Source organism: Sciurus vulgaris (genome assembly GCF_902686455.1).
Source record: "Sciurus vulgaris genome assembly, chromosome: 5".
NCBI classification, from domain to species: domain Eukaryota; kingdom Metazoa; phylum Chordata; class Mammalia; order Rodentia; family Sciuridae; genus Sciurus; species Sciurus vulgaris.
This window is the reverse complement of record NC_136465.1, coordinates 38,534,184-38,561,781: the sequence shown is the minus strand read 5'-3', so window position 1 is coordinate 38,561,781 and position 27,598 is coordinate 38,534,184. Positions and strand designations below refer to the sequence as shown.

The 27,598-nt window shown below is 36.7% G+C and overlaps 1 protein-coding gene across 39 annotated transcripts in view; it reads left to right on the top strand.

The window, feature by feature from the left end:
* SORBS2 (sorbin and SH3 domain containing 2) overlaps positions 1-27,598 on the top strand; it is a 203,373-nt gene that overhangs the window by 126,967 nt on the left and 48,808 nt on the right. For 25 of the 39 annotated variants that reach the window (XM_079141879.1, XM_079141875.1, XM_079141881.1 and 22 more), the window contains 7 exons: positions 6,663-7,133; positions 10,543-10,681; positions 14,027-14,199; positions 18,288-18,354; positions 19,006-19,050; positions 21,131-21,320; positions 23,521-23,635. In XM_079141879.1, coding sequence (XP_078998005.1) covers positions 6,663-7,133; positions 10,543-10,681; positions 14,027-14,199; positions 18,288-18,354; positions 19,006-19,050; positions 21,131-21,320; positions 23,521-23,635 — 1,200 coding nt within the window. The remainder of the gene's footprint in view (positions 1-6,662; positions 7,134-10,542; positions 10,682-14,026; positions 14,200-18,287; positions 18,355-19,005; positions 19,051-21,130; positions 21,321-23,520; positions 23,636-27,598) is intronic. The other 14 variants (XM_079141890.1, XM_079141895.1, XM_079141901.1 and 11 more) reach the window with 3 other exon arrangements.

The following is a 27,598-nucleotide window of genomic DNA, read 5'->3' as shown; positions in this document are numbered from 1 at the left end:
TGGAGTGTGATTAAGAAAGATTGGGAGGAGAGCAGCTGCTAGTCAGATCTTTCAACGTGATATTAACATAGGACCTTTCAACTAGTTATTCTCCCTCCAGAGCCTCAGTTTGTTCATCTATAAAATGGAGCTAATACTAGCATTCCTCTCCTAGAGTTGCTGTGGGGTTAGAGTAAGACAATGCATATATAAGAAGGTTGGCATAGTGCCTGCCACATGGTAATTCTTCAACACAGAGGACTGTCATTATTTTTTGAAATGATGTCATTTTTACAAATTATGCACCTGATTGGGAAAAAGAAATATATTATTTTCAAGAATACTTTATTCATTTACTGGTAAATAAGACTTCATGTCTTCAGGCTCATTGTTTGTTTCAAGATAGAGTATGTCATAATGGTCTAAAAGGAGGCATAAAGCTGTTGCAGTTTTTAATTGTCTTATTTTTTATTCTGGTAAGAACAGGTATCATGAGATCTGCCTTCTTAACAAATTTTAAGTGTCCTCTGCAGTGTAGTTAACCGCAGGCATAAGGTTGTAAACAGATCTCTACATCTTACTCATCTTGCATAAATGAAACTCTGCACTCACTGAAAGCAACTCATTTCTCCCTCCCCACAGCCCCTGGCAAATCCCACTCTCCTCTCTGCTTCCAAGGGTTTGACTACGTTAGATGCCTCGAATCAGGGGAATCATGCAGTATATGTCCTTCGGTGATTAGTTTATTTCACTTACATAATGTCCTCCAGGTTCATCCAGCTCATAACATATTGCAAGATTGCCTTTTTTTTTTTTTAAGGCAAAAGGATATTCTATATGTATACTCTACATTTTCTTTATCTATTCATCTATAAATAAAGAACATTTCATTTGTTTTCCCATCATTACTATTGTAATATACATCCTCTTTAACCTCATTTTCCATATAATGGTTTTTTCACGCAGGTGACCTTTCCATTTTAAATACTTACATTCCACACTCTAGCAAGAAATATTAGAAAATGTCAAGCACTGTAAGCCACACTCTATAAATCAAATATGTGCTATTGTAAAAAACTAGTTTTCCAAGAAATTAGAAGACCCAAGAAATAAAAACCACCCAAGCTAAGAAGTAGAAAACAAGTTTTAGTATTCTAGAAGTCATTTATATATGATTGTTATTATTCAAGTCTTATCATTAGGGTAAAAAGAAAACTATAGGCTACTGTTAGAAAAATTCTCTCCATAGTTGACAATTTGACATATGGTTTTGTCAACCGCACATTTTAAAATTTACCTCCCACAAATTTATGTATAGAAAGACGACAAAATGAGGCATGTTATCCTTCTGTTGCTGTGTGAACAAATATACTGTTGCTAAAATTGTCACACTGTTCTCAGTTCAGATATGTGAACATCTAAGCCAGATGCTTTGAAAAGAGAGCAAAAAGCTACATCTGGTTTTTGATGGCATTTGTAAGTGCGTACCCTTTGCATCTAAAGGATAAACTTGGTCTTTCCATTTTGAAACAATACAATCAATCATTTGCCAAAGACTACTGAACATATGTTAGGGACTCACAGGGGAATCTATCTGACTATCATGTAGATGAGAGAGAAAACTCATTTCTTTGGCTCCATGGGATCAATGTGTAAAAATTAAGGAAGGCAGAGTAAGGAATAAATGTCAGCAGAGTAGAATAAAAGAAAATGTACAAAACTTGACTGTACTTTCTGGACCATCCCCATCAGTACTAGACCTGAGCTTTCATGCCCTCCATTAGTCTGACCAACCAATGCTCTGTAACCATGCTGTGCTATTAGTTTACCAGGTCTTTGACAACGTGTGTGTGTGTGTGTGTGTGTGTGTGTGTGTGTATGTGTGTGTGTGTGTGTGTGTGTAAGAGAAAGACTGAATGTCAGAGGATATTTGGGATTAATACCCCTATTTAAAAATCATCTAGGATTTTGAAATCCTCTACATCACACCATAGGTGGGCAATTTGCCTCTTCTTGAACCTGCCTTCCTTAAATCATACCTATTCATCCCGTGGATCAAGAAAAGTTGAAGTTTCCTTCCTCCTATTGACAGTTTCCATATTGCCATCCTTCTTTCTACCCTGCTTTTTGTGCAAAGCATCCCCATGTCTTCTAAGTATGTTCATTTTTTTTTTGAAAAAATGACATTAGGAACTGTGCCAAGTACCTTCCTTACTTTATCTCATTTAATTTTTCACAAACTTTATGAGCTGGGTTTTATTTATGCTCATATTTTACACTTGAGGAAACGGAGGCTGAGGAAGATTAAACAACTTGACCAAGTCGTCTGTCTGTGCAGACCACCAGGAGGCTTGCCTGCCTGTTTGATCAAACATGATGACTTACATCTTTTGCATTTTGTTAACCACACAAACAACAAACAAAAGCCTACTAAATTCCTTTGTTTGCTGTTGAATACATATTGCACATGTTCCTTGAGAAATGAGGCCTAGAAGCTCAGGTGCTAAAGATGTTAAAGGGGAGATGTTAATACCTTAGCCCCCAAGGCCCTGTCAAGTCAATAGGAACATGAGGCTAAAGAGAAAATACATCCCTCTACATATATATTTGTGTGTGTTTTTAATTATTTTATTTCTAGAGCATTTAGGTCTTTAAAAAATATGAATATTTGAAATGTAGGTTTATTAAAATGCATTATTCTAAGTTCAGATAATTTTATTTACAAAAACCAAATTTACCATAAATTTACTTCAACTTAAGTTAATCGAAAATTATTTAAGCTCTTCAGTGCAAGTGGAAATCGTCAAACATGACTATTCTCTCAATTAAGCAAAGATAGAGATTTTGAAAATATTATTGATTGCATTTGCTTTCATTAAAAATCATGTACACATGGGCTGGGGTTGTGGCTCCGTGGAGCGCTTGCCTAGCAGGGGTGAGGCCCTGGGTTCCATCCTCAGCACCACATAAAAATAAATAAATAAAATGGAGGTATTGTGTCCATTTACAACTGAAAGTATCTTTAAAAAAATTATGTACACAAACTTTTCTCTTTTCCTCAGTCTCCAATGCTGGCATGGCACTGGTCTTTATTTAAACTTTGGAAATTTTATTCAGTATGGACTTTTGTTTGCATTGGTTTTTTTCTCCTAAGATTACATTCAAATATGTTTATTGAGTTCTTATCTCTCAGTTAAATACTTGCCCTCACTCATCTCACAGTAGGCTTTATCCTGCCACACCATGCACTTTTCTCCCTAGTCCAGCTTCATATCACGCCCATATCCAACTTCCCTCTTTTCACCTCCATCTTCTACATCTACAGAATCAACAGACCGGTAGTTTGAGGGCATATGAACCTATGACAACTGATAGGCTGTGGTTGTCACTGAGTTAATTTTATTTTTAATTTAAATTTTTATTTTTAATTTTATTTTTATTTTTAATGATTTCATGCATGACATGGTACTTTTAGAGAGCTTTAGCATGTGACATCTCTCCAGTCAAAGGACATTGGGCAAGTCAATCCAGCCTTTGGGGAACATGCTTTCTCCATTCTGTCCCAGTTCCCAGCATTCCCTGTGTTACCTAGTATCTGGCTTGATTTGCACAGTCCAGATGGCTTCCTGGTCCATGGAAGGCACTTGAGTGAGCAATGCTTACCTCCAACCCACTATGCTTTTTCCATTTCTGACATTCACCCTCTTCTGAGTCACCTTGCTCTTAATTGCTCAGGGAGCTCCAGACTTGATTTAGTGATCTTTCTCATTCATGGGTTCTCCTTAGCATTCTGGACTGAATTCATTTGGACTAACAGGCTCAGTGATATTTTTAATAATCAGGTGTTCTCTCTTAGTGAAATAGGTATGCCAAGCTTTAGACATTCCTTCGTACCAGGCAGCAGCTAGCTGGTATATTTAACTCCTCCCTCAATATTTAGGGAAAACAAAAAGCAACTCAAATTCACAAAAAGTTAGTGACCCTTGATCCATATCAAACACCTTAGCTTTACCTAGTCTTGCAAAGGAGATATAAAACAGGTTGATTTTCTGCAGTCATCTCTCTTGCCACTAAATGCAAATGAAGTTCCTACTGCAATATAGTCCAGAGCAAGGTAATACAGTTTCTTTTCTCCTTTTTTTCACACTCATTTGCGTCTCTTCTCACACTTTCTGGGGAAATGTGTACGAGATGGTTCCCTCTGCTCCTCTGCCCAGGGGGTGTTTCATTAGTGTGGAGATTAGGATCATATAAAAGGATTCCAAGGTATTTCAAAACTTTACTTAAAAAATGAGTATCATGCACAACCAAAGAAATGAAAAGTTGTACCCTGTTTGTGTACAATGAATAAAAATGCAGTCTGTAAACATTTTTTAATTTTTAAATTTAAAATTTTTTTTTAATTTTTTAATTTTTAAAAAATTTTTAAAAATGAATGGCTGACCAACTATTGAATTTTATAGTTCTGGTATAGAAATAAATGTAATATGATTTGTCTAGAAGCAAGTATTTCACATTACCTTCATACACACCCACCCTACACATAGCCACACTCGCCCCACATGCATACCTTAAGAGACTCAAAATTGTGACCATATCAGGAGGCAGTGAGAAAAATTCAAAAGGTGAAGTAGTTCTGTTTTCTGTGCATATACTCTTTGGAAGAATAAATAAATGGATAAAGACCATTCCCAGATGCAATGCCATACAATCTGATGACCAGAGTGATTTTGGAAAGAATATGCTTTAGTTTTTGGCATGTATCACAACAAAGGACATGGAAAGTCAATTCCATGAGAATTGAAATCATTAAATTCTTCCTTCTAATTTTAAAGGGAGAAAATACTCGTTTGAGCAGATGACTCAACTCCTTTTTATTATTTAAAATACTTAACAGAATTTTCACTTAGCATACACAAATCTAAAGATTCATGGAATATTTTCATGTATATGGAAACTAGTATAGTGAAACTGCATTATGATAAGAAATTCCACTGGTTTCACTCCAAGAGTGCTTTATACTGAATTTCATTCAGACTTGGATCAAATTTTAATATAGTAAATTATAATTATTATAGTTTCTTAAAATTGTAGTTTTGCTCCAATAAAATCTACAATAATTATAAATATCTTCTAATACAATGGATACATTCTCATTAAAACATTTTGAGTCTAGGTAACTTAAAATCCGTCAGTTAGTTCTAGAGACTTTAAAATCATAAACAGTAAGAAAAAAATCACTTAAAGTGACTGTGTTTAAACCACAACAATAATAAAGTTTATTAAATAAAAATAGAAAAAGGAAATTTTCTTTTTAACCAGGATTGGAATTTCTTAACCCCGTTGGATTAAGGAGGTGCTTTAAGGAATTCATGAACCCCTGAATTTTATGCCGAACCTTATGTATGTATGAATTTGTACATTTTTCCTAGGAGAAGAATCAAGAGCTTTCCAGGGGATCTATGACCCATAGAGAAATTTTTATATGGTAGATTTTAAGTATTCAATTAAAAGTCTGAAGAAAAAAATTAATTATGATTTTTATGAGGCCCACAGCCTACATGACATCAGCTACTATGAAAATTATGGCTGTCCAAGGACATCAAATGGTACCACTTAAATCTTTACTAGGCAATATTGCTAAGTTTATAACAGTTCGCTTTAATTCATGCCTCTCCTTGATGCTAACAGCCCATATTGCTTTTAGCCATCTCACACCTCAAATATCCCAAGATCTTCTATTTTGGAAGGTGGGGAGACTAAAAGGGAAAATTTGCTTTGGAATTTCATTCATTCACTGAGTTTTATGCTTATCATTATGTTTAATATGTGTGGTCAGGCATCATCAAAATTATAACAGATGAATGCAAAAACATGTAATGGATCATCTTCACCCTTCCTGCTTCATACAACCCCTACAACATATTTGTATTTTATAAATAGCTTTGACGATCTTAAACCTTTTATTTCTCCTTCAGTTTCTTTCTCCTTTACCTAAGATTTAACGTTACCTCTAACCAGCTGCGGTGTGTCCTAACCATTCCCACGGGCTGGTTTTTCTTTGCACTTCATTTTCATACATGGGAACTTCTATATGCGCTGCTGTTTTCAAGTTCAGATTTTTCCTTTTTCAGTGAAATCAACAGACTCAGCGACTGGAAAGAAAACACATCCCCTTTCCACTTAGTTGTTTTTAGTTTGATCAACATTTAAATCCATAAGTCAGAAAAAAAAATGGGGCAAACAGATTTATAGTTTGGGAACATCATGGTAGTAAAGAGTCAACAAGAAGAACTAGGTTACAAGACTTCTCTTGTGAAGGTCACATTAGGGCTGCCAACCCATAGACAATCTGATATCATTTCCCTGTCACCAGGACAAAAAGCTAAAACTCCTGAGGAAGAAATCCCTTATGTCAACACCCTACCGCCCCTACCCAAACAGGTTGCAGTGCTGTGTGAAAACTGGTCTTGTTTCCAAAAAACACTGACTGGATTCATTTTCTTCATGTTCCCATGTTTTCTCTGTACTGTGTGGTTGACACCTAATCCATCTGAGTGTATTTTCTTAAAGTGCTTGCAAATAAAACCAATGCTTCGCCTTCTCTGCCCCATTGCCAAACAGAGATGTTTTTGTTCATTGGATAATTTATATCTGTTCTTATTATTTTTCCTCAAACTCAGCGTGGAAATCAGCACTTAGCTGCCAGTGCGTTGGAGGTAAATGCTTCACAGACACACAGACAAACCACACCAGAAGCCTCTTCTTCGTGCCTTTCTCCTGCGAATCCTTTTAACCAAAAAGGAATCACTTTTTCAGCAGACAGTGGTTCCAGCCTAGCATCTCCACCTGGTGATCTGGGGCCTCCGTGCCTGCATAAGCCCCAGAGCCTTTCACGTTGTTCCCATAAACACCCTCTCCTAGCTCCTGAAAGCTTTGTCCACAACCACGACCCAGGCTCTCTCAGGACAGACTCCTCCCTGGGCGAGCACTCCTCCCGCTCCGAGAGCGAATCCTCCACATCCATTCTAGCTGAGCTGCAGATGGGTCACCCTGACACCACTGACTGTTCTGAGACACCTTCCCCAACCTGGGGTCAGAGGTCTGCTGTGACAGATGGCACCACCTTAAGCACCACCCCTGCCACCACTCATGTAATTATTCTTCCTTCCTTTGCCTCCACCATTTTTGACAAAGACTGATTTCTTGTCTGCCATCTTGTTATGCAGCTGAGCATTTTTTTCTGCATAGGTGTTAATTAGTAAACCGATTCTGTACCATCTGCCAGGGAAATCCACTACAGTCATCTCACTATATTACTTGGAGCTAAAAAAATTACTTATATTTTCTTCATGCAATTTAGAATTCCATGTGGTTTCTCCAAAATGGTTTACTTATGGTTTAGTGTATTGTTGTGGCTGGTGAGTTGTACAGTGATTTTCCTTAATATGAGTTATCTCAGAGAGTTAGATACGTATACTATTAGGATTATAGAGAAAGTCTAAATGCTTCAAAAATCTTAACCCAGTGTTAATACCTGGTAGATAACATTTTCCCTCACAGACCCATATTAATTGTCCTGTGTAAATAGTTTATATATCCTTGTTTCTCACAGGAGTGCTTACTGACTGTGTGGTGCTAATTCTTCTTGCTCGACTTTTACTAACAACTACATCTTTTGAACCCCTTTTGTCCTACAGGAGTGGATGATGTAAATAATCTTAATCAACATTACAGAAGTTTAGCCTATGATTGTTTGGGAATGAATTTTCCTGAGGCATTCCAGTACAGGAATTTATGAATACATTATTTATATACTAGTATTTTGTATTCCATTTATGGCCATATATAAATAATTTTCACACATGCTATATCATTGAAATGTGTCTGTGTGCCAAGCAGTCCCCAGTAAATGATTTATGAGTGCCTAAAATGCTTCAAAATTTTATGGCATAAATTCTCAATTGCATGTAATGTAGAAATAATGGTTTCCATTTCAAAGGTACATAACTTTAGGCAAAAAAAAGGGGAATTTTTTTCCTAAAATAAATATTACGATGAAGTTCCAAATAAGCAGTGTCATAAACAAAATTTTATTTGTGTTACAGTTTCTACATTCTATCCAGGACATAAATCTACAACATTCATGCATAAAGAAATGTTGTAATAAGCCATATATTTTTTAAGACTCTGCAATTACAGAAAATTAATCCCCTCCACCTTTTTTTGTATGGGGTTTAGTATTCATCCAATGGATGGGTATAAAGCATATTCTAGAACTAACCCCACCGAACATCCCTCCCTTGCCACAGAGGACCAGGTGCACAGCAGGTATGAATGCCTATGTCCAACTGTGCTTTAAATGGTCCTTAACTTTTGAAAACCCTCAAGGAATGTTATCAGGACCCTTAACAAAAATTAAAAAGAACATAACAATTCATGAACTGATCTATTCAGTTGTCTTTTTAAGGCTCTTTGGAGATCTTCAGTTATGCAGATGGTCTTTTGTACACAGTCAGAGGGGACTGTAACTGAAATGAATTCCAGTTTTCAGTTTATTGCTCATAGGTTCTTCATGAGATGTTTTTCCTCATCATTAATTGTAGTCACTATAATTATAAAGTATTCTCTAAAATTCTAATAGTGTTATTTAATTACTAAAATCTCGATTGGTTTAACACGATAAAAGAGTAAATCTATGGTCAGTGTTCATTTTTAAACCCTTAATCAATATTATTGAAATCATCAAAATAGAATTCAGTTTCTTAAGTTTAATAATATACAGATTGAGTATCCCTAGCCCAAAAATCCAAAATCTAAAATGCTTCAAAATCTGAAAAATTTTAAGCACTGACATGACACAGTAAAGTAGAAAAATTCTTCACCTGACCCCATGTGACAGGACACAGTCAAAATGCAGGTGCACTGAAATTATTATGTAAAATTACCTTCAGCATATGTGGATAAGGCACAAATGAAATAAAAATGAATTGCACGTTGAGCCTTGGGTCCTATCCCTGAGATTTGTCATTAGGTATAGATAGATATTCCAAAATCCAAAAAATACAAAATCCAAACACTTCTGGTTCCAAGCATTTGGTTAATGGATACTCAACTCATAGAAACCTGCTGATTTTTAATAAAAATTAATCTCCTACTTTTAACATTAATTATTGCACATTATAGCAACAACATTAAGATTATATTTACAAAGATCCACCAAAATTGATTTGGGAAAGGAAACAAAAACATCCTCAGTTCGCTCACCAGGGATGCTTAAATGCTCTGAAACATTTGCTCAGATCTGTGCCTCACACTGTCTGAATGTCCAGGTCTCTCCAGGTAGAAGGTACTCAAGACATGATTGGTTATGATGTGAGAGCAATTTTTCTAACATCTTAAAGAAGTACTTAGTAAGTACAATCCTTATAATGAAATGCTCATTGATTTTAATACATATGTGGTATGGCTATAAAGTAATAAAATCAGATTTACTCTAGGTCATTTTAAAACATAACATATTTTAAAGTGAGATCATGAAACTATGCAATTATTTGTCTATGTTTCAGGCCTGTATAATAGAAGTTATTTTGTTTTAAAATAAGTAAGAGAAGCTCACAAATTATGGGTCTTTATCTATGTACATATTGTTTGTGTGTATTCAGCTATAAGATCATTTTAACTGAATGTTCTTACTAATGTTTTATCTTATTTGCATGCACTATGCAATCTCCATAATACTCAGTGCTGTGCTGTGAATTGTTAGTCCTGAGCCCAACTTCTGCAAACTAAGCTGATTGAGTTCAATTAGAATACGTATCTATCGAATACTATATGGTTAGCACCAGGTTGTATATTATAAAAAAAATTTTTTTAAACCATATCAATGACTATCTTAAACAAGAACCTTGAGATACTTTTGGGAATACAAACCACTCTTATATAAATTAATTGAAATAAATCGTTAATAATCCAGACAAATGAAGTTTGGAGTAGGGAGAAGTCAGTGTTTTAACGTGTCTTTCTGATGCCTTACTAAGTATGTGACTCTTCTAGAATAGGTAGTTCCTTAGATTATTCACTTTGCTTTGGAAACATTCATTCACTAGAGGATATTCCTAAGTCTGAGAACCAATCCCTTTACTTATGTCAGAGCATTCATTTCAAATCCTGCATGCACAACAGTGTGAAAATGTTCTGACTACTTAAGTCATGGTGTTAGGAGCACATTCATCCTCCATGCTTTTGTGGCAGTGACTCTTGTTGATACCAGTAGGCACTTCTGTGAACAGATTGGCAAGCTCACTGGCTAACTGCTTCCATCCTTTCTAGCCACCTCCTTTGCCCTCTGAGATATAAGAGAGTGACTTTCAGAAATAAAATGAAGAGAGAAAGAGAGACTGAAAAATATGTGCCCTGCCCCTATGACATCAGTTTTTGAAATAAATAAGAACTTGGCAGTTGATTACTGTCATGCAATTGGAAGTCTTCCGTTGTCATGTAAAGGAGAGATGTTTACAGGGAACCGTTTGCTCTAACAGGATGCCTCTGCCCTTTCCTCAGAGCCAGATAACAGTGAATGGCAACTCTGGAGGAGCTGTGAGCCCAATGAGTTACTATCAACGGCCGTTTTCCCCTTCAGCATATTCTCTCCCAGCCTCACTCAACTCAAGCATGATCATGCAGCATGGCAGATCCCTTGGTAAGTGATTTGATCGCCATGATTCCCAAGACAATTTCAATATAAGTACAAACCACATGAGAAAAACATAAGGCATCAAAGTGAGACAGGATCCTTCAACACTCCACTGCTTCACGAGCTGTCCTAGGGAGGAATCAGGGCAGAGGCCTCCACGGTGGAAAAAACAGACACCCAGCTCTTCCAAGACCATGATCCCATCTACACCTGAGCCTGGAGAAGGCTATTCCATGTTTGAGGTGGTGGGTGGAAAGGAAAAGAAGATACAGTTAGGGAGAGGAGAGTCGACACTACCTAGAGAACATTAATGTAGTGCTTTTCCATGAGACAGTTTGTTTCTTTGTGGAAGACCTTGCACTGAAGAATATTCTTTTTGCTTTGTATATAAGGAAGAATGGCTTAACAGTCAAAAAAGTGTGACAAGGGAACAGGCTGCCTCACAAAATAATAAAACAATAAAGTACTGGTTCACACAGTAATAAACAACTATGCACACCAAGACCTGAAGGCCATCAGTTAGGGATAGTGTGATGGGAAGCTAAACAAGGGAACTTAAGAGGTCTTTTAAATGATGACTCCGTAATTTTATAGAGAAGCAGTTCTTAACCCTTTGGGGATTAAGGATCAGATGAAAAATATACCTTTTCTCCAAGAAAAAAAAAAAAAAAAACATAAACATGAATGTTCATAAAAAGATTTAAGCATATAATTTGGTGGACCTCATAACTTCTTTAAACCTCCTGGAAAAGAGGCTATGCTATATAAAGATAGAAAAGTCTTATGTGAAATATATTAGCATAGTTTAGAAAATAATGTAATAAATATTTCTAAAAACTCCAAACATTAAAAGACATACCAAATTGAACCAGCATATGAATTCAGGCTGAAAAAGCTTCTGTGACGTTGAGAAGCTAGGAAGCTTCCAGGACAACAGGAAGCAGAGAAGAAGCTGAGGAGAGCATGCTTGAATGCTCCTCTCAGAAAAGAAGGGGACACATCCTCTGACCACTGCAAATCAGCAATAGAGAAGAAGAGATCAGAATATAGGACTTTTCTACCCCCTGGTTGACAATAGGCAGCACCCACCTTCCCCACACTGACTCCATATTGAAAGAACACCATGGCCCTAGTTTAGTAAAGAAGGTTTTATGGCAACATCCAGCCTGCACATGGTGGCACTCAGCCTGCCTGGTCAACAAATCCTCTACAAGACTTCAAATGCAGCCGTGGGACACATTAAAGAAAAGTCTAAATATACCCGTGCCTTCTCTAATGCTACTCCTGGGGATCACTCATGCATCTTGTAATAATGTCCTTTCAGAGTACAAGAAAGTAGAACTTCCTTGTGCCCAAAATTTTCCTTTTAACCACCAGCCCATACTTGGTATTATAACAGAAGTCCATTTCATTTGTAATGGAACTATGCATTATCACACATATAAAGTAAAACTTTACAAATTATTCCAGTCATAACATTTTCCCCAATACTTGTTATCAAAATGTGACTCTTTATCCAATCTCTTGTTCTAATGAACATAGCTTTGTCCCCGGCACCAGCATCATTCCATCAAGGAAAAAAAATACAAATATTCAAACAGAAAAAAAAAAAGACTTTTTGATTTTAGACCTTACCAATGAGCAGATTTTACATATTAACTACATACTACATGAAAAGAATTTCCCCCTATAAACATCAAACAAATTCCAATTGGCCAATGCCATGATAGGAGCAGAATTTACAAGAATTTATAAGTTTACTCTTTATATTTAGTTGGGAACAAAGATTGCCAAGATAAGAGTTAGTGGACCATATGAGAGAATAATAAAATAAAGAACTAACTTCTACTGCATAAGCTACAGTCTGTATAACCTGAGGAAACATAGGTAAAGACAGAGTTGATACCATGTGCTTAGGTTAGGACTTGGCACATACTAACTTTTCCAAAAACATTCATTGCTGATTAAAATACCAGTATCAGGGTTAAACTCTCAAGCCCTTTTTTGGAATTAAATAGAAAGTCAGAACTATATTGTGTCTTAATTTGGGATAGTTTGAAACAGATATTTATTTCATATCCTATGGCACATAAAGCAGTTTTATTCCTAGCTTCATCCCTTCTTTTAAAAACAAGTATTAAAAATGCTCTTCTTTTGCAAACTAAATTGAAAATACCCATAATAATAGTAATAACTATAAATGTTAGACCTTAACACCAATTACCCTTATAAAGATTAGTTAAATTTCTTAAAATATTTAGTTATGATGTTCATACAATTTTTTTCATGAAAAACACATTTATATGTCATATTTATGTGTGTGTATATATATGCATGTACATATATGTGTGTCTTCCCACACACACATATATATGAATGATATCAATTAATCCTGTCCTGAAACATAGGGCTCTTCTGTTTCCACATTAAAGAACGTTGCAACAGAACTACCAAGCCGTGGCACAAAAAGTATAAAGTGCCATTCTTAGTCATCAAAATCTTATAATTGCTAAAAGACAGTTTATCTTATTGCTAATTTTGCCAGATGATTGGCAAAAATGTTGCTTTTCAAATTTTCAGTGTAAATGGAATATATAGTGCATGTATGTACCCTTGGTTGCTTCTGAAAGTATACTAGAAGTTAATAAAGATAGCATGAAGATAGGAACTTGACAAGCTACATCTAATTTATAGCCTCAATACCATTGCTATCTTCAAATGGTAAAAAGTTATGACTTTGGCATTTTAAAGTAAAGTGAAAGATGTGACCATTGGCTATTTTAATCAAATTCAGTTCAGACCAATCATTTTAAAGTATTTTTTATCTATAACCTTTAACATTTATGCATGTTTGGAAGTAAAAATTGTTAAAGCAATTTTTGTCCACTTTATTTTTTATGAAGTCACTGTCGCTGGTGGTCAGCAGTATCAGTATCATAAGAATAACACTGGTGTGAGTCCTGACCTGAGGGAAATAACTCAACTTACCTCAGCTTCTGCCCCCTCATCTATAAAACCAATTGTTGTCTCCCTCCCAAGATAGTCCCTCAAGATTATGGGAAGGGAAGATGAGGTGATACATGTAAAATGCTCACTTAACACTGACTGTTAAACAGTTACTCAACAAATGTCATTCTTGCCCTCACCCCTTTTCATAAATGCTGAGGTCTTTGATGTTATAGACCTGTTCATTGCATATCTACACTATATCCTCTGTTCAACAAGCTGCTCAAAAACAAAGCAAATGAATTAAAAGACACGATCATGGAAATATGTAGAGATGTACAAGAGGCACCATTAATTTGAGTCTTTTTGCAACCAATATATTATATGTCACCAAATTTTCTGCAGATTCTGCAGAGACCTATTCCCAGCATGCACAGTCTCTGGATGGTACCACCAGCAGCTCAATACCACTGTACAGATCCTCAGAGGAAGAGAAGAGAGTGACCGTCATCAAAGCTCCACATTACCCAGGGATCGGGCCAGTGGATGAATCCGGAATCCCCACAGCAATTAGAACGGTAGGAAATGCCAGCGTGTGCGTCTGCCTGGGTCTATGCACAGCCTCTACAAAGGATGGATTGTGCGTGGCTTTGTGCATTCCTAGGGTCTTATATAATGAGGATTGCCCTCTGTGCCATTGAGTTCTCATGAATATTATGCTGTGTGGCAGAGAAAGAGAACTGTCCATTGAAGAGAATTACGCAACCTGTTTTTCCATTTGAATTAAGAGTCAGGAAAATTGTGATTTTCGTTAAATGATAAAACTTTTTTTTTTCTAAAAAGGCAAGACAGAGCCATAGAGAGAAAAGAGAAGGAACAAAAATAAATAAATAAATAAATAAATAAATAAATAAATAAATAAATAAATAAATTCTTTGGCTGCATTGAATTCCCACATGCATTGCAAATAAACCAGTGACATGTGTCTTGAAATGGATGTGTGTTAACACCAGGAGATGCAGAGCTGTGAATTGAGAGCTGGGAGGTGAGATGATTGGAGTGAAGGGAGCTAATGTTGTGGAAAGGGAAAAGTGTCTAAAGAAAAATACACATCTGAGTGTCCCCTGTCAACCGGGCCTGCTGGGAGCTCTCTGGGGGATGATAAGTGAAAGTGTTGGGTTTTTTTTTTTTTTTTTAGTCTTTAAACTCTGCCAAAGCATTGCTCAGTGTGTCGGGGGCAGCCCCTTCTGGCAAAGCTCAGCAGCAGCAGAGGCAGCTATTGAGAGCCAGGGCAGGCAGCTGCGTGCTGACCAGGTCCACTTGAAGAGGAGGCTTGTACTTGCCGGGGGGAAAAGGAAGACTGGGGACATCAGGATGAGAGCCACAGCATCTCTGCAGGTGAAATTCGGGGGAGGTGAGAGAAAGGAGCTCCCCTGGAGGCACAGAGTTTGCCAGCCAAGCCCACATAAAGGGCTGGGTGTTGCCAAGAGCTGCTTCCCTGGAATGCAAACCTGGGGAGCCAAAGACAATAATGGACAGAGGGAAAAAATGGGAAAGATATCAGGAAGAAAGCAGTGGTAAGACTGGAGCATTCAAAAAGAGCTTAAGTGTGGGGGGTTCTTCTCTTTTTGAACCTGCATTTATTATCTGAAGATTACATGTATGATGTACAGAGAGAAGAGTTAAAGTAGATTATTCTAAGCATCTGTATTTTAGTTGAGTAAAAAAAAAAAAAATCAGTACAGCAGGAACTGGGGCTTTAGACTCATTAGGTTGCTAGAATGTTGGATGTGATGAATTGTAAAGTCCTAAAATTCTGTGTTGAAACTGATGATTGTCATATTGAAGTAACAGAAAAAATTCAGGGATTGTGACTAATATATTCAATATTACGATGATTACATGTTTCCAATGGTGGTGTTTTGTCTTTTTAGGATTTCTGACTCAGAATAGTTAAATTTGATTTTTTTTCCCTCTAATAACTTAGGGATACCAAGTCAGACTGGGACGGTGTCGTTAGTTTTGTCTAGTTGATCCTTGAGGAACAGTATATAAACATAGTCCGAGATCTTTGCTTTCTGTGTAGTTGTAAATGTTGTCTCAAAAGATTTTATCTGAAACCTCTGGGTATATTTTAAGTCAATAAATGATGTGTAACAATGGACATGCAAACCTGATCCTTTCTTTTTATCCATAAGATATAATTTTTAACTGGCAAGGCCTTGCTTTGTTTGTATTTTAAAGGCAAAACTGAGATGGAGATGGTTAATGAAATCAAGTAATTTTAAAAATTTTATATTATTTATCAACCATAAATCAAAAGCATGCTTAGATATACATAAGCAAACATATACACTAGACGCATAATGCTCATTTCCCTCCTAAATATAGAAAACAAAACATAAACAACCCAGAAATTCCTTATAAGGAACAGTAATTTTATGTACAGTCATTCTCTACTTAGACCTTTAAAACTTTACCAAGAAGGTCCAGGTCTATGAAGACTTCTCTTACTCACATTTACTATTTTGCAGCCTTACAGAGCACATCCCCAAGTATAGCTGTGTTTATAAATGTTGAGTCAGGCCATCTCAGAACCACAGCAGGCCAAGAATCTCCAAGGGTGTTTTCCTTTCTCAGACTCAAATTACTTCATATTAAATTTCTGCCCAGTGTATACACCAAAGGCAGTACTGACTCAATGCGCTATGCCGTAGTACCATCTTAGATGACCAACATATACCAAGGCAACAGGATTTTATAAAATGGGCCAGAAACTCCAGAAAGCCTAGAATTAATATCCACTACTTTTGAGTTACTTTAATGATAGGAAGGACCTCTCCAGATTTCCTGGTTCCCCTGTGCCCTGGGATATGTATTGCAGCCTTTTACTGCCGTTCTTAAAAACAACAAAAAAACTCACTAGGGCTCAGACCCCATGAGATTGTGTAATAAAGCCCAGCTAGTTAAGAGACATGCAAAGTTTCCTTCCTTTTAATTCAAATAGAGCCCTTGTTTGACCATTTTCTGAAGCTGAAAAGGTGCAAAAATTAGAACAGAATCACTGTATACTGGTGTGTAGAAAATATGTCTGTTTTCCTTTGGAAATCCGTGCATGTTAATTCAGTAGGGAGTTCTGACGCTTCACAAACTGTAGGAGTGGAAAAATTGAGGTCTAGTTCATCAAGGTTATAGATGATGACAGCACAAGGTTATCAATGATGAAGTCCTGTAGTTATTGTTCATGCAAAATGATTTTGAAGGACACATCTACAAGTAAATTTCCTCAGATTTAAGTAGACTTCTACTTCATAATCTCAATATTATGCATAACCGTCTCCATGATGGTATTTGTAAAAGGAACTTCAAAGGATTACAGGACTTCTTTTAGAAAGGGACCATGAGTTTTAAAATCCTGTTTTACCAGTTTCATGTTCTCCTTTGCCAACTGATGGGGCATTGCCTGGCATCTCTTTGCTCACCATATAAAGCTAGCAGATGGCATAACTGTGAAATCCTGCCTGATATAGGCCCTCCAGCAAGTGAGCAAAATATTCCTGTCCGTCAAAATACGTTTCCACTTTCAGTGACATTACTTTACTTATTAGGCTTCCTTGTTCTCATTGGTTGCATCCAAGTATGGTTAGAAAATATTTTTGAACTAAGTTATGTCTTATTTCTTGTTGCTCTTTTACTGTAAAAGAAATGAAGATTAATGAAAGGGAAGTTGATCTTTTATGAAAATAAATGTCCCTAAAATGTTGGACTCAGGTTGGGCTCAGTGGTAGAGTTCTTGCCTATCATGCGACAAGGACCTGGCTTCAGTCCTCAGCACTGCAAAAAATTTTTAAAAGATACATGTTTAACTAGTCTGTTTGAGCCAGCAAATAAAAGCTAGTCTCCTGTTTTATCACTACACTCGGTCCTACCAGCTGCCACCATTTGACTATATAGTCAATCAACTGCCCTCACTTTTTCATGGTAGGAAAAGCCTAGAATACAGAGGTATTGGCAAGAAAGTCAAGTAGTCCTTAATGTTAATCTACACGTGTAGCATTGCCAAAGTCATCTGGCATAGGACCCTCAATTTCCAGATGAAAAAATGTGATATCTACACTTCCAAAAGAAAAATTAGGATATAAAATCTAAACCAATGCTCAGGCTAACAAGAACAAGAATATTTTTGTAGCAGTACTAACCAAACTTTCCAAATCAAGAGAACTGTCTTAGAAAATCTGGTTTATTTTGTTACTGTGTCAAACAAAATAGTCAAGTTTCTTGTCCATGTAGCTCTATAAAGATCTTGTCGAGCAAAACACTTAGTTATGATTATAAAGATATATGTCCACTTTTACAGGTGTAAAATAAGGTAGTGTTACATATAAAGAGTTAGAGGCATTTAGTACACAGCTATGATTTGAACAAATAAAACCATAGCACTCTATGCTCCAATTCAGTCTAAACTTAAAGGTAGAATAATATATTTATAAATTGCATACGTAACTAGATAAATTGCTGAAATTGTCACCAAGTAATAGTGAAGAGTCAGAAAATCTTTATCACCAGAAATTGCTACTAAAAAGATAAAATACAAGCAATGAAGACATTGAGAAGCCATGTGGACCTGAGGCCAGTTTTATTAACCATCGGATATTCTCTATTACAGACAGTTGACCGACCGAAGGACTGGTACAAGACAATGTTTAAGCAAATCCACATGGTGCACAAGCCCGGTATGCATGTTCTGTTTTCTGACGGGGACCTTGTGGTTTGAAGGAGGTCTACTCCTCTTTCACATGAGTTTATTCACAAAAATATGTCAAAACCCCAGTGACTCTCACGTCCCCTTTCTTTTCAGCATTCTTCCTGTTCTTTTATCACCCCTCCACTCACAGATCTGCGCCTCTGCCTCACCCCCAAGCTGCCAGGAAGCCTCTTAGGAGGAGCACCTTGGTCACTGCCAGGTGTCTGGTCTTGTCCCTCCATCCTTCCCTGTCCACACTCTGCACTGGGCATGTCGTCTACTTCAATGGATTCCTTGTTCCTCCCTCCTCCCCTGAGTGCTCCTTATCAGTAGAGTGACTACAGGCAGGACTGGCTGAGCCTGCTCCCTGCAGTTAACAAGCCTCCTAGGGAAGTGAGGACAAGGCAGGGCTTTGCACGCTGTGAAGAGGGTCATAAGGCAAATACATTAAAGATAACCAAGGTCAATCCAGAGAGGTCCAGCAGAAAGCAGCATTTGGAAATTTAAATGGATATTATGAACTAGGAAAAGTGCATTTGCTCTTCTAGCAAATTTCTGTTGTTTTTCTGAAGTTCTGCTGTGTTGTTGTGATATGGTGACAGAATTTGTACTACCATAATATTTATGTTTCATTTTCTAGATGACGACACAGACATGTACAATACTCCTTACACATACAACGCAGGTAGGATGGGTTGATGGGTTTCCTTGCTTGTCATGACTAGTTGATGCTCAACAATGTTGGAAGAACCACACCATCACTCTGTTTTGCCACTCTGTTTGACCACACTTCAGTTCCTATAATTAGGAGGTTGCTTGATTTCTTTTCTCAGAGCATGCGTAACAAAAAGATGGATCTTTTCTCATGGAAATGAGAATTAATACTGTTTTGTCTCATTCATCCCCACTGTTAGTTTATTCTGAGTTTCAGGAATGTTTAACCAAAGTGTGAAGGACAGTGTGAAAGAACATACCGTGACCAGGATACAAAATAAGATAAAGATCTTCTTTTATCAGCAGAGAGAGTGATTCCAATTGCGAAAGATCTTTCAAATACACTTCCCAAAAAACAAATCAAGCAAAGTGTTTTGTGACCTTGTCTGGCTTTCTGCTCCAAAATGCAACCATTCATTGAAAGATGTGAAAATTCCCACTTGGCTGGGCCACTTTTTAAATTGCCAGTGGTCCTGATAACTTCAGTGGGGCATTGCCACTTGGATTTGAGTGTGCTGGCATCTCGTGAAGTGGTCTTCCACTGTAGTGAGGGACCCTTAAAAAAAGGGTTCCTTTCATCACTTCTTCCTAAATGTTGCATCAAGTAGTCCACCACGGGCCTTCTCTGCCTGCCCAGCCTTAGGCTAGGACTGTTCATCAGCTGTGTTCTCATTCAAGGGTCCTTTATCCAGCCAGGCAGCAGAACTGCAAGAGGCTCTCTCCTGCTTGATCCTTAAAGACCAGGCCCTTTAACCATTAGGTATTTTGCTACTAGTCTCCAAAGACAGATAAAGGGAAAATAAGTAAAGCAAGCTTGTCTTGCTGTGAATCTCTGATTTTTGGTCCTGGCTCCCTCAAATTATAGCAGGAAGTCCATTAAGATACTCCCTTCCATCTTTACTTCAGTTACCAGTACACCAAACTCGCCTCCTTTATTTAGCTCAGAAATTGATGTTTAACTGTAGAATTGAGGCAATAAGTGCAGATGTTGTCTCTTTTTATTTGTCATGGAAATTTGCATGGATCTTCAGGAGGAGCAGATGAGTGCAAATAGATTTAGCCCAAAAGATTGCAGTTGTGGGGAATTCAGAATTTTTGAAATATTTTTAAATATCGAAGCTGGTGTTTCATCAGTAATTTGTGCATGAAAAGTTGGTTATATATTCTCCTGTAGAATTCCTACAAGTTTTATTGTTTAATCAGTACACAAAGCAACTGCAACTAGTCTTCTCCCTTTCTACTAACCCCACATCCCTCTTTTTTTATATTCTACACTTATCCTTGATACCTTCTTCTGTCCACCCAAAGGAATCTTTCAGGGATGACTCTAGACCCACCAGTTCCATGATAGCTTCTCTGACCCATCCACCATCTTCTAATAGCCTTTAATTTTTAATATATTTTTCTCAATTGGTCTTTATTAAATGTTATTAATTATTTTCGATAGTAATTATATTTTTGCCTCATTTCCTCAGATGTACTAAAAGCTTTTGAGCATTTACCTCATTTCCTCAAATTTACTAGAAGCTTATTGAGTGTTTATGTTCCCTGGTGCCTCACACAGCACCTTATGAATAGAGTTTGTTTGATGTTTTGTTTTACTGAAATTAACATATCAATTGTCATGTAAATCAGAGTTCTTAAATTACCAGCAGATATTTGGAAGCAGCTCTAAAATTTTTAATCTTCCTCTGAAACCTTACCAATGTTATTAGCCTATGATCGAGGAGAAAATTTGCTGAGTGCCTGTAAGTTTTTTCTGACTTGTTAATAATTCCAGAATAATTGATGAAGATTTACTGTAATCAGTAAATTGATTTACTGAAGATTTACTGTAATCAGTGCTTGTATATGCAACAAGTTAATAAATAATAAATGCTCAGTTGATAATATTAACAAATTAATACACAATGTGCCACCTAATGTGTGTATTATGAATAGGTTTGTGGATAATAGTTTTCAAAATCATCGGGTATATTGAAGGGTATGGACAACTTGATGCTTTTTAAAAGGTCACTTGTTTCTTTTTGTTTTTGTTTTATGCATGGTAGGTCTGTACCACCCATCCTACAGCACTCAGTCACATCCTGCTGCAAAGACCCAGACCTACAGACCTCTTTCCAAAAGCCACTCTGACAATGGCACTGATGCCTTTAAGGATGCGTCGTCTCCCGTGCCGCCCCCACATGTTCCACCTCCGGTCCCACCGCTCCGACCAAGAGATCGGTCTTCAACAGAAAAGTAAGGCGTTCCCCACCCGACACAGTGACCTATTTTAGCTTAGAATGCGAAATAAATCTCCATGGCATTCAGCAGAAGAATCGGTGCTTGCCTTGCAGAGAACGTATGCACAATCTTATTGGTCCCCACAGACACCGTAGGACACTACTATGGAGACTGTGGCAAACACTGTTGGGTCATGCTGTTGTGGTGCCCTAGGTTAAACTTCAAGTAAATTGGACCCGGCCTTTACTTTTCGATCAATTGATAAATAAACGGAAATCAGTTACATGGATTTCCTTTGCTGTAACAGATTAGAGACTGTGCAGTTCATTTTCAGTTTCCTCAGATCTGAAATGTTAGATTAAGAAAATATTTTTTGAAACCAGGGAAAGTTATTCATAAATCATAAATAAGGAATTTGCTAATAGATGTTTAGGACTCATTTTCTCCAGTTTTTTTTAGCTGATTCTAAATTTTCATTTTTCTACTGAACTATTTTTATTCAAAGCATTCACACTCAAATAAAAATTTACAAACATTTTTATTATTATGTCATTTTTAGGAGGATTATGATACTAATATTCCTCCATAGGCAATCTTTTTCTGGAACTTACTAAACACTTTTCCTATATTATGTCATTTAATTCTGAGTACATCCTAATAGCATGTCTTCTACTTCAGAAAGACACTAGTGTGAAAAATTGCAGTAACTTGCTCAGCTCATGCAGCTGGTATGTACAAGCCACGATTCAAACTCAGTTCTGCTAAAATCCAAAGCCTATGCTACTTCTACTGTCAATGAACAAGTAAGGATATAAGAGTCTTCATTAATACTGGTTATTAAGCATCATCTATCATAACCCTTCAAGAAAGTTTATATTCAACACCCCATTGACCACTGACACTAATTAATGATCCTATAGGGTACATGGTATTACAAAAATGGACACATGTCACATGTGAAGGAATTCTCGTTTTAATACTAATCTCCTCATTATGAATTTTGTGTCTAGAAAGTATATCTTAAAATTGAGAAATTAATTGTCTAGACACAAAATGGTATCTTTGCTATCAAAAATGACCAAAACTCATATTTAAATGTACTATTTATGTTAATAAAAATAAATCTCTCATAAAGAAATAAGATGATCACTAAAAAAAATTCAGATGGCTTTCATATATATATATTTGTATTGTTCAAATACCTCTGCGAGGGAAAAAGGCATGATTCTACTGTGTCTTATACAGATGAGAAAACAAAGACTGAAAATGTCTAAGAGGTCTGCTGTCACTCATTAATTTACTAGATCACCAGGTCTTGCCCCAATTCTACCTCTTAGAGCACTTCTATTTCCAGTATGCTCTGGAGTCAGAAGTTTATTCCAGTTTATGGAATCAGAATTTCCCTAATCTAAAGTCAGAAAAATCTTTCTTCCTGAAAAATCAATAGTCAATAATATTTTCTTCCTTCTCCAAAGGAAGCCTTCCTCTTTAGTCCCAGTTCCCTGGAAAAGTTTGATTTTCTAAGTCCTTCTTTGGAATTTTACTTGCTAAATCTTTATTTGACAGTCTCTGAATGATGCATTAGCTCATGGAAAAGCAAAACAAACCAAAAAAACAGCTTCCCATGAGATTGATGTTGGACTCTAGTTTTTCAAGGCCAACACCAAAGGGGTCTTGCATGCCACTCGGCTTGTTCTTGTTTATGCCAACTTAAGTGATTCTGTTAAGCTCCTCGTATACAAACTCTGATACCACTTTTAAGAAACAGGATCAAATATGGTGTGTGTGTTATTCCTTATCACTTTGAATCAAGGAAACCTGGTCACAGAGTGATGGTTACAATCTCATAGCTTCACAGAGTATACCACCACTTACCTCCTGCTACCTTCTTTAAATTCAAACATATGGAGCTGCCATTACTGAGTTTACTAACAAGTCTGCATGTCTAGAAGCCCCTTATGTGGGTTTTTGAGCCAGCAGTGGGACAATCTCATGGAAAAAAAATAGAGGAAATATAATGTAAAAGAAATAACTTTAAATCATTTATGCCAAGCAAAGCATACAAATGAGGTGTTTTTCAAAAATTAACTTTTGGTCCTGAGATTTTTAAAAAATCTCTGCTAAAATTAACTTTGAAAACAGAGAGCAAGTAGTAGTATACAGCTGCTTTAAGCATACAGGATTATTTTAGTGTGTGATTTGTTGTCTATTGTAGGCATGACTGGGATCCTCCAGACAGAAAAGTGGACACCAGAAAATTTCGGTCTGAGCCAAGGAGTATTTTTGAATATGAACCTGGGAAGTCATCAATTTTGCAGCATGAGAGACCAGTAAGCACTTGTCATTAATCAAAATGCCTCCTCAGTAGGCTGCCGGGTTCCCAAATAAACCTGAATTGCATATTGCTTAGTGATTTTTTTCACAAAGGTAGTATATTTATTATCTAGAAATCGTGTTTATTTTGTTCCATGATCTGTGCATCTCATCTTAGAATTGGTACCACTTTATCATATATATTAATTATATATACTTTTAAATATATTAAATTTAGTATGTAATTAATGTGTATATAAACACACATATATGCTAGATTCATTAGCATAGCTATATCTGTGCCTAATCATGGACCTGAATTTAATTAAAAAAGAAAACACTCATAAATGCAACATGTAATTCCTATTCTAGGTTGCCAGTGAGAAAAATCATTAATTAATCTCCCTAATATATACAGACATAGAAAGGTTAATTCTTTGTCTTCCATACTGGTTTCTTAATATTTCTTTCTTTTAAGGGGAAATTTTTCCAAATGCCCTTTTTATAACAAGTTATTTAATTGATTTTTATTAAATCTCCCTCAGGTTACCAAGCCTCAAGCATCCTGATTGATTGTCATTCTAGTGGATCAAGACTGTATTTCATTTTGCAGTATTTTTTCTAATTATTTATTTTAAGTATATGCAAACAAAAAGAAATGTAAACTTGAGAAAAATTATTTGCTTCTTCTAAGTGCAAATTAACAAATAGGTTCTTCCTTGGCCCCCTTGATTTTTGCTCTCCCTGGTCTCCTTTTTGTGTCCTTTGCTTCCCCTCAGAGATCAGTACCCTCAAGATCTCTTTAAAACTCTGCAATTCCTCTGCATCTCCAAATCTGCTTCTAGAAAAACACTTTATGTCAATATCAATTTACTTTCATCCTTGTCTTAAAAGAATTTTTGGATCAGTGAACAGGAAAAAGAGAGTTTTGTTAGCTCCCCCAAGAGTATCTAAGAAAACACGCTATTATATAGACTAGAATGCAAAGCCAGCCCTGAAATTTAATTGGAAACCCTTGCCTCACCACACCCAACTTAAGTGTATTGATTTAGTTTTTGAAACCCTGTATTTGTGGTGGTATTTTTAAGAAGCATGTTCAAAACCTTATAATCACATAATTCAAACAGACACTTATCTATGTCTCCTTCGGCTCTCTTCGAATAACTCATATGTTTTTGTGTAACAGAAAAACTAAAAGAAAAAAAGGAACATCACTGATTCTCAGACTCCATTTTGCAAACTTATAACCCATTTTACTAGGTTATATGATTGAATATCAAGGTTAAAATTTCCCGGATGAGAATTAAGTGAAACACAATGTTACCACTGCATGGAATTGAAAGTATCATATTTAGAAAAAAATAACAAAACTTTAATAATCATTCTAATAATTTATAAGACTCCTAGGATAGTGGACATTGTAATTATATTGAAATACTTTTGACTTTAGAAGCTTTCCCATCAGGATATTGCTATGATTTACTTGTTGAAGAAAACTGGCTAAGCACCAGTTATGTGCAAGACTTTATAGTAGGTACTAAGGACACAATGGTGAACAAGACAGCATCTCTACCTTAAGGAACTTCAAGGAACTTCAAGTCTATCATTTAGTGTATATACATGCCTAGATCTGCATTTGTGTTATTAAGCAACCTCTTCAATGTCACACCTAAAGAATCCTTCCTGTGACCACCTAAAGCTCATTCATGGGCCCTATTTTTGTGATTCAGATTCCTACATTATTCAAGTCTTTGGGTTAAAGCTTTGAAGACTCCTTGTTTAAAAATTCCAATAATAATAGCAACAATCAAAACAATCATTGCAAATCTTTACTGAGCACTTACTTATGTGCCAGACTCTATAGTTGGTCATTTATGCTTTATCTCATGTAATGTTCCCAACAACCCTATGAAGCAAATGTGTGGTATTCAGATTCTATGGACCAAGAGACCAAGGCAGTGTTAAGTAACTGCCCAGGGTCACTTGGCTGGTGGGTGCCAGAGCTAGCAGTTGAGCTCAGGCATACTCATGTGTGGTGCACTAGACCACTACTATATTAGATTAGCTAAGTATGAAACATTTAGGTAGGAGTCAACTATCATCTAAGTTAATTTGATTATTTTACACTCTAAATTAAGTTTAGTGACTGATTTATAATAAATTAGTATATTTGATTTACTTTGCCAGAAACCTGGGCTCTGAGTAATTATGACCCAATACTTAATTGGTCCTAAAAAAAGATAGAAAGTTCTAGAGCCAAGAGTGTTGTCAGAGATTTGGGTATGGATAGGTTCCATAAATCACAGGAAAAGATAAGTGAAAGGAACCTAGAAACATGGCAGGAAATGAGAATGAATCTTATAAAGCAATGGAAAGAACCAAAATTTAATCCTTCCTAAACAATTTTTTGGGGAACTAGTATTATGCCAAATGATTTGAGCAAGTCATATGTATCATTTTGGTCAGGCATTGTATATAGGACTAGTCTTCTTTCCCTCCCCCCTACCACAACATCAATCCTGAATTCATTCCAGTTCTCTATAAACTCGGGAGGTGGGGAAACAAAGGGTTAAGGGTAGTGGTGTTACATATCAGTCTTGTTTGCAGAACATTCTGAGTGTCTTGAACACACAGATGTAAAGGACACAGAGCAAGCTTGCTAGATGAGAGTGATATAACACAAATGGACAGCACATAAGGATTTGAATCTATTATGGATGCTCCTTTGTGTCTTTTTACCCCAAGATGGTTTGGTAGCATTTCTTTGTTCTTCTCATGTTTAATTTTTGAAAATCATACACAATAGTCAGGCAATTCCGTTTGCTCTTTTAAGTTCTTAGATGACTCCTCCATCTGCTCAGTTTTCTCACGTGTCATCTTGAATTCCCCTCTCTTCCAATGAATTCAAGATCCTACTCACTGTCACTTCTCTCTACTGGATCATAATTGTCCATTGCCTGGAATACACCTGATCCTGTCATTACCTGGATCAGGTAACAGCCACCTAGAGATCCATTTCCCTAATTCTCCTATCTAGTCTCCATACCACAGCTAGAGCAATGTAATGTTGCCAACAACCCTATGAAGCAAATGTGTGGTATTCAGATTCTATGGACCAAGAGACCAAGGCAGTGTTAAGTAACACTTATTTAGAATATCTTTAGAATATCTTTATAAAATGTCCTGCTCAAAATTTTTTTATGGCTTGCCACTGTCCTTAGTTCAAAATTCAAATTCCTTAACACAATTTAAAACACACACACACACACACACACACACACACACACACACACAGAGTGTGTGATGTAGTCCCGACAATCTCTGCAGCCTCATCTCTTCCCACTCTCCCTGCCACCACGTGTTCCAGCCACAGCCTCCTCATTTGCACAGGCTGGTCCCTCTGCCAGGAAATATCTCCTCACTACCTCTCCCTTCACATGGAAAATTTCATCCCATCTTTTTGGCCTCAGCATAACCACACTTCCTCCAGGTAATTGTCCCTCCTCAACACTCGGTTTAAACTAGGTTTAAACTTAACACTAGGTTTAACACTAGGTTTAAAACTCTCCCTGCTGTGCACCATGGCCCACTGCAGGCCCCCACCCCTATGGTCCTTATCACACAGATCTGTAAAGGCCTGTTTATTTGTCTGTGTCCCTCTCTCAACTTCAAGCACCTTGAAGGCAGAGACCATGTCTGGTGCAGCATTGAATCCCCGACACCTACCAATGTCTGGCATACCATTGGTGTCAGTGAATCACTCACCCAATTATTAAGTGAATGAATAAAGGTTTTACTCTTGCAGTTAGTGGGTAAAATTAGTGAGAGACTGAATCTTTGTTCTGTTGCTTATCTTCGAAGACCACACTTTTCCAGTGACAAAAGGCCCAGTGAGTCTCCATCAAGGCATGCAGGAGGGATTCAATACACTGCTATTAGTAACTATGGCTCACTAATTCCATGATTCCCTGGGATACAAA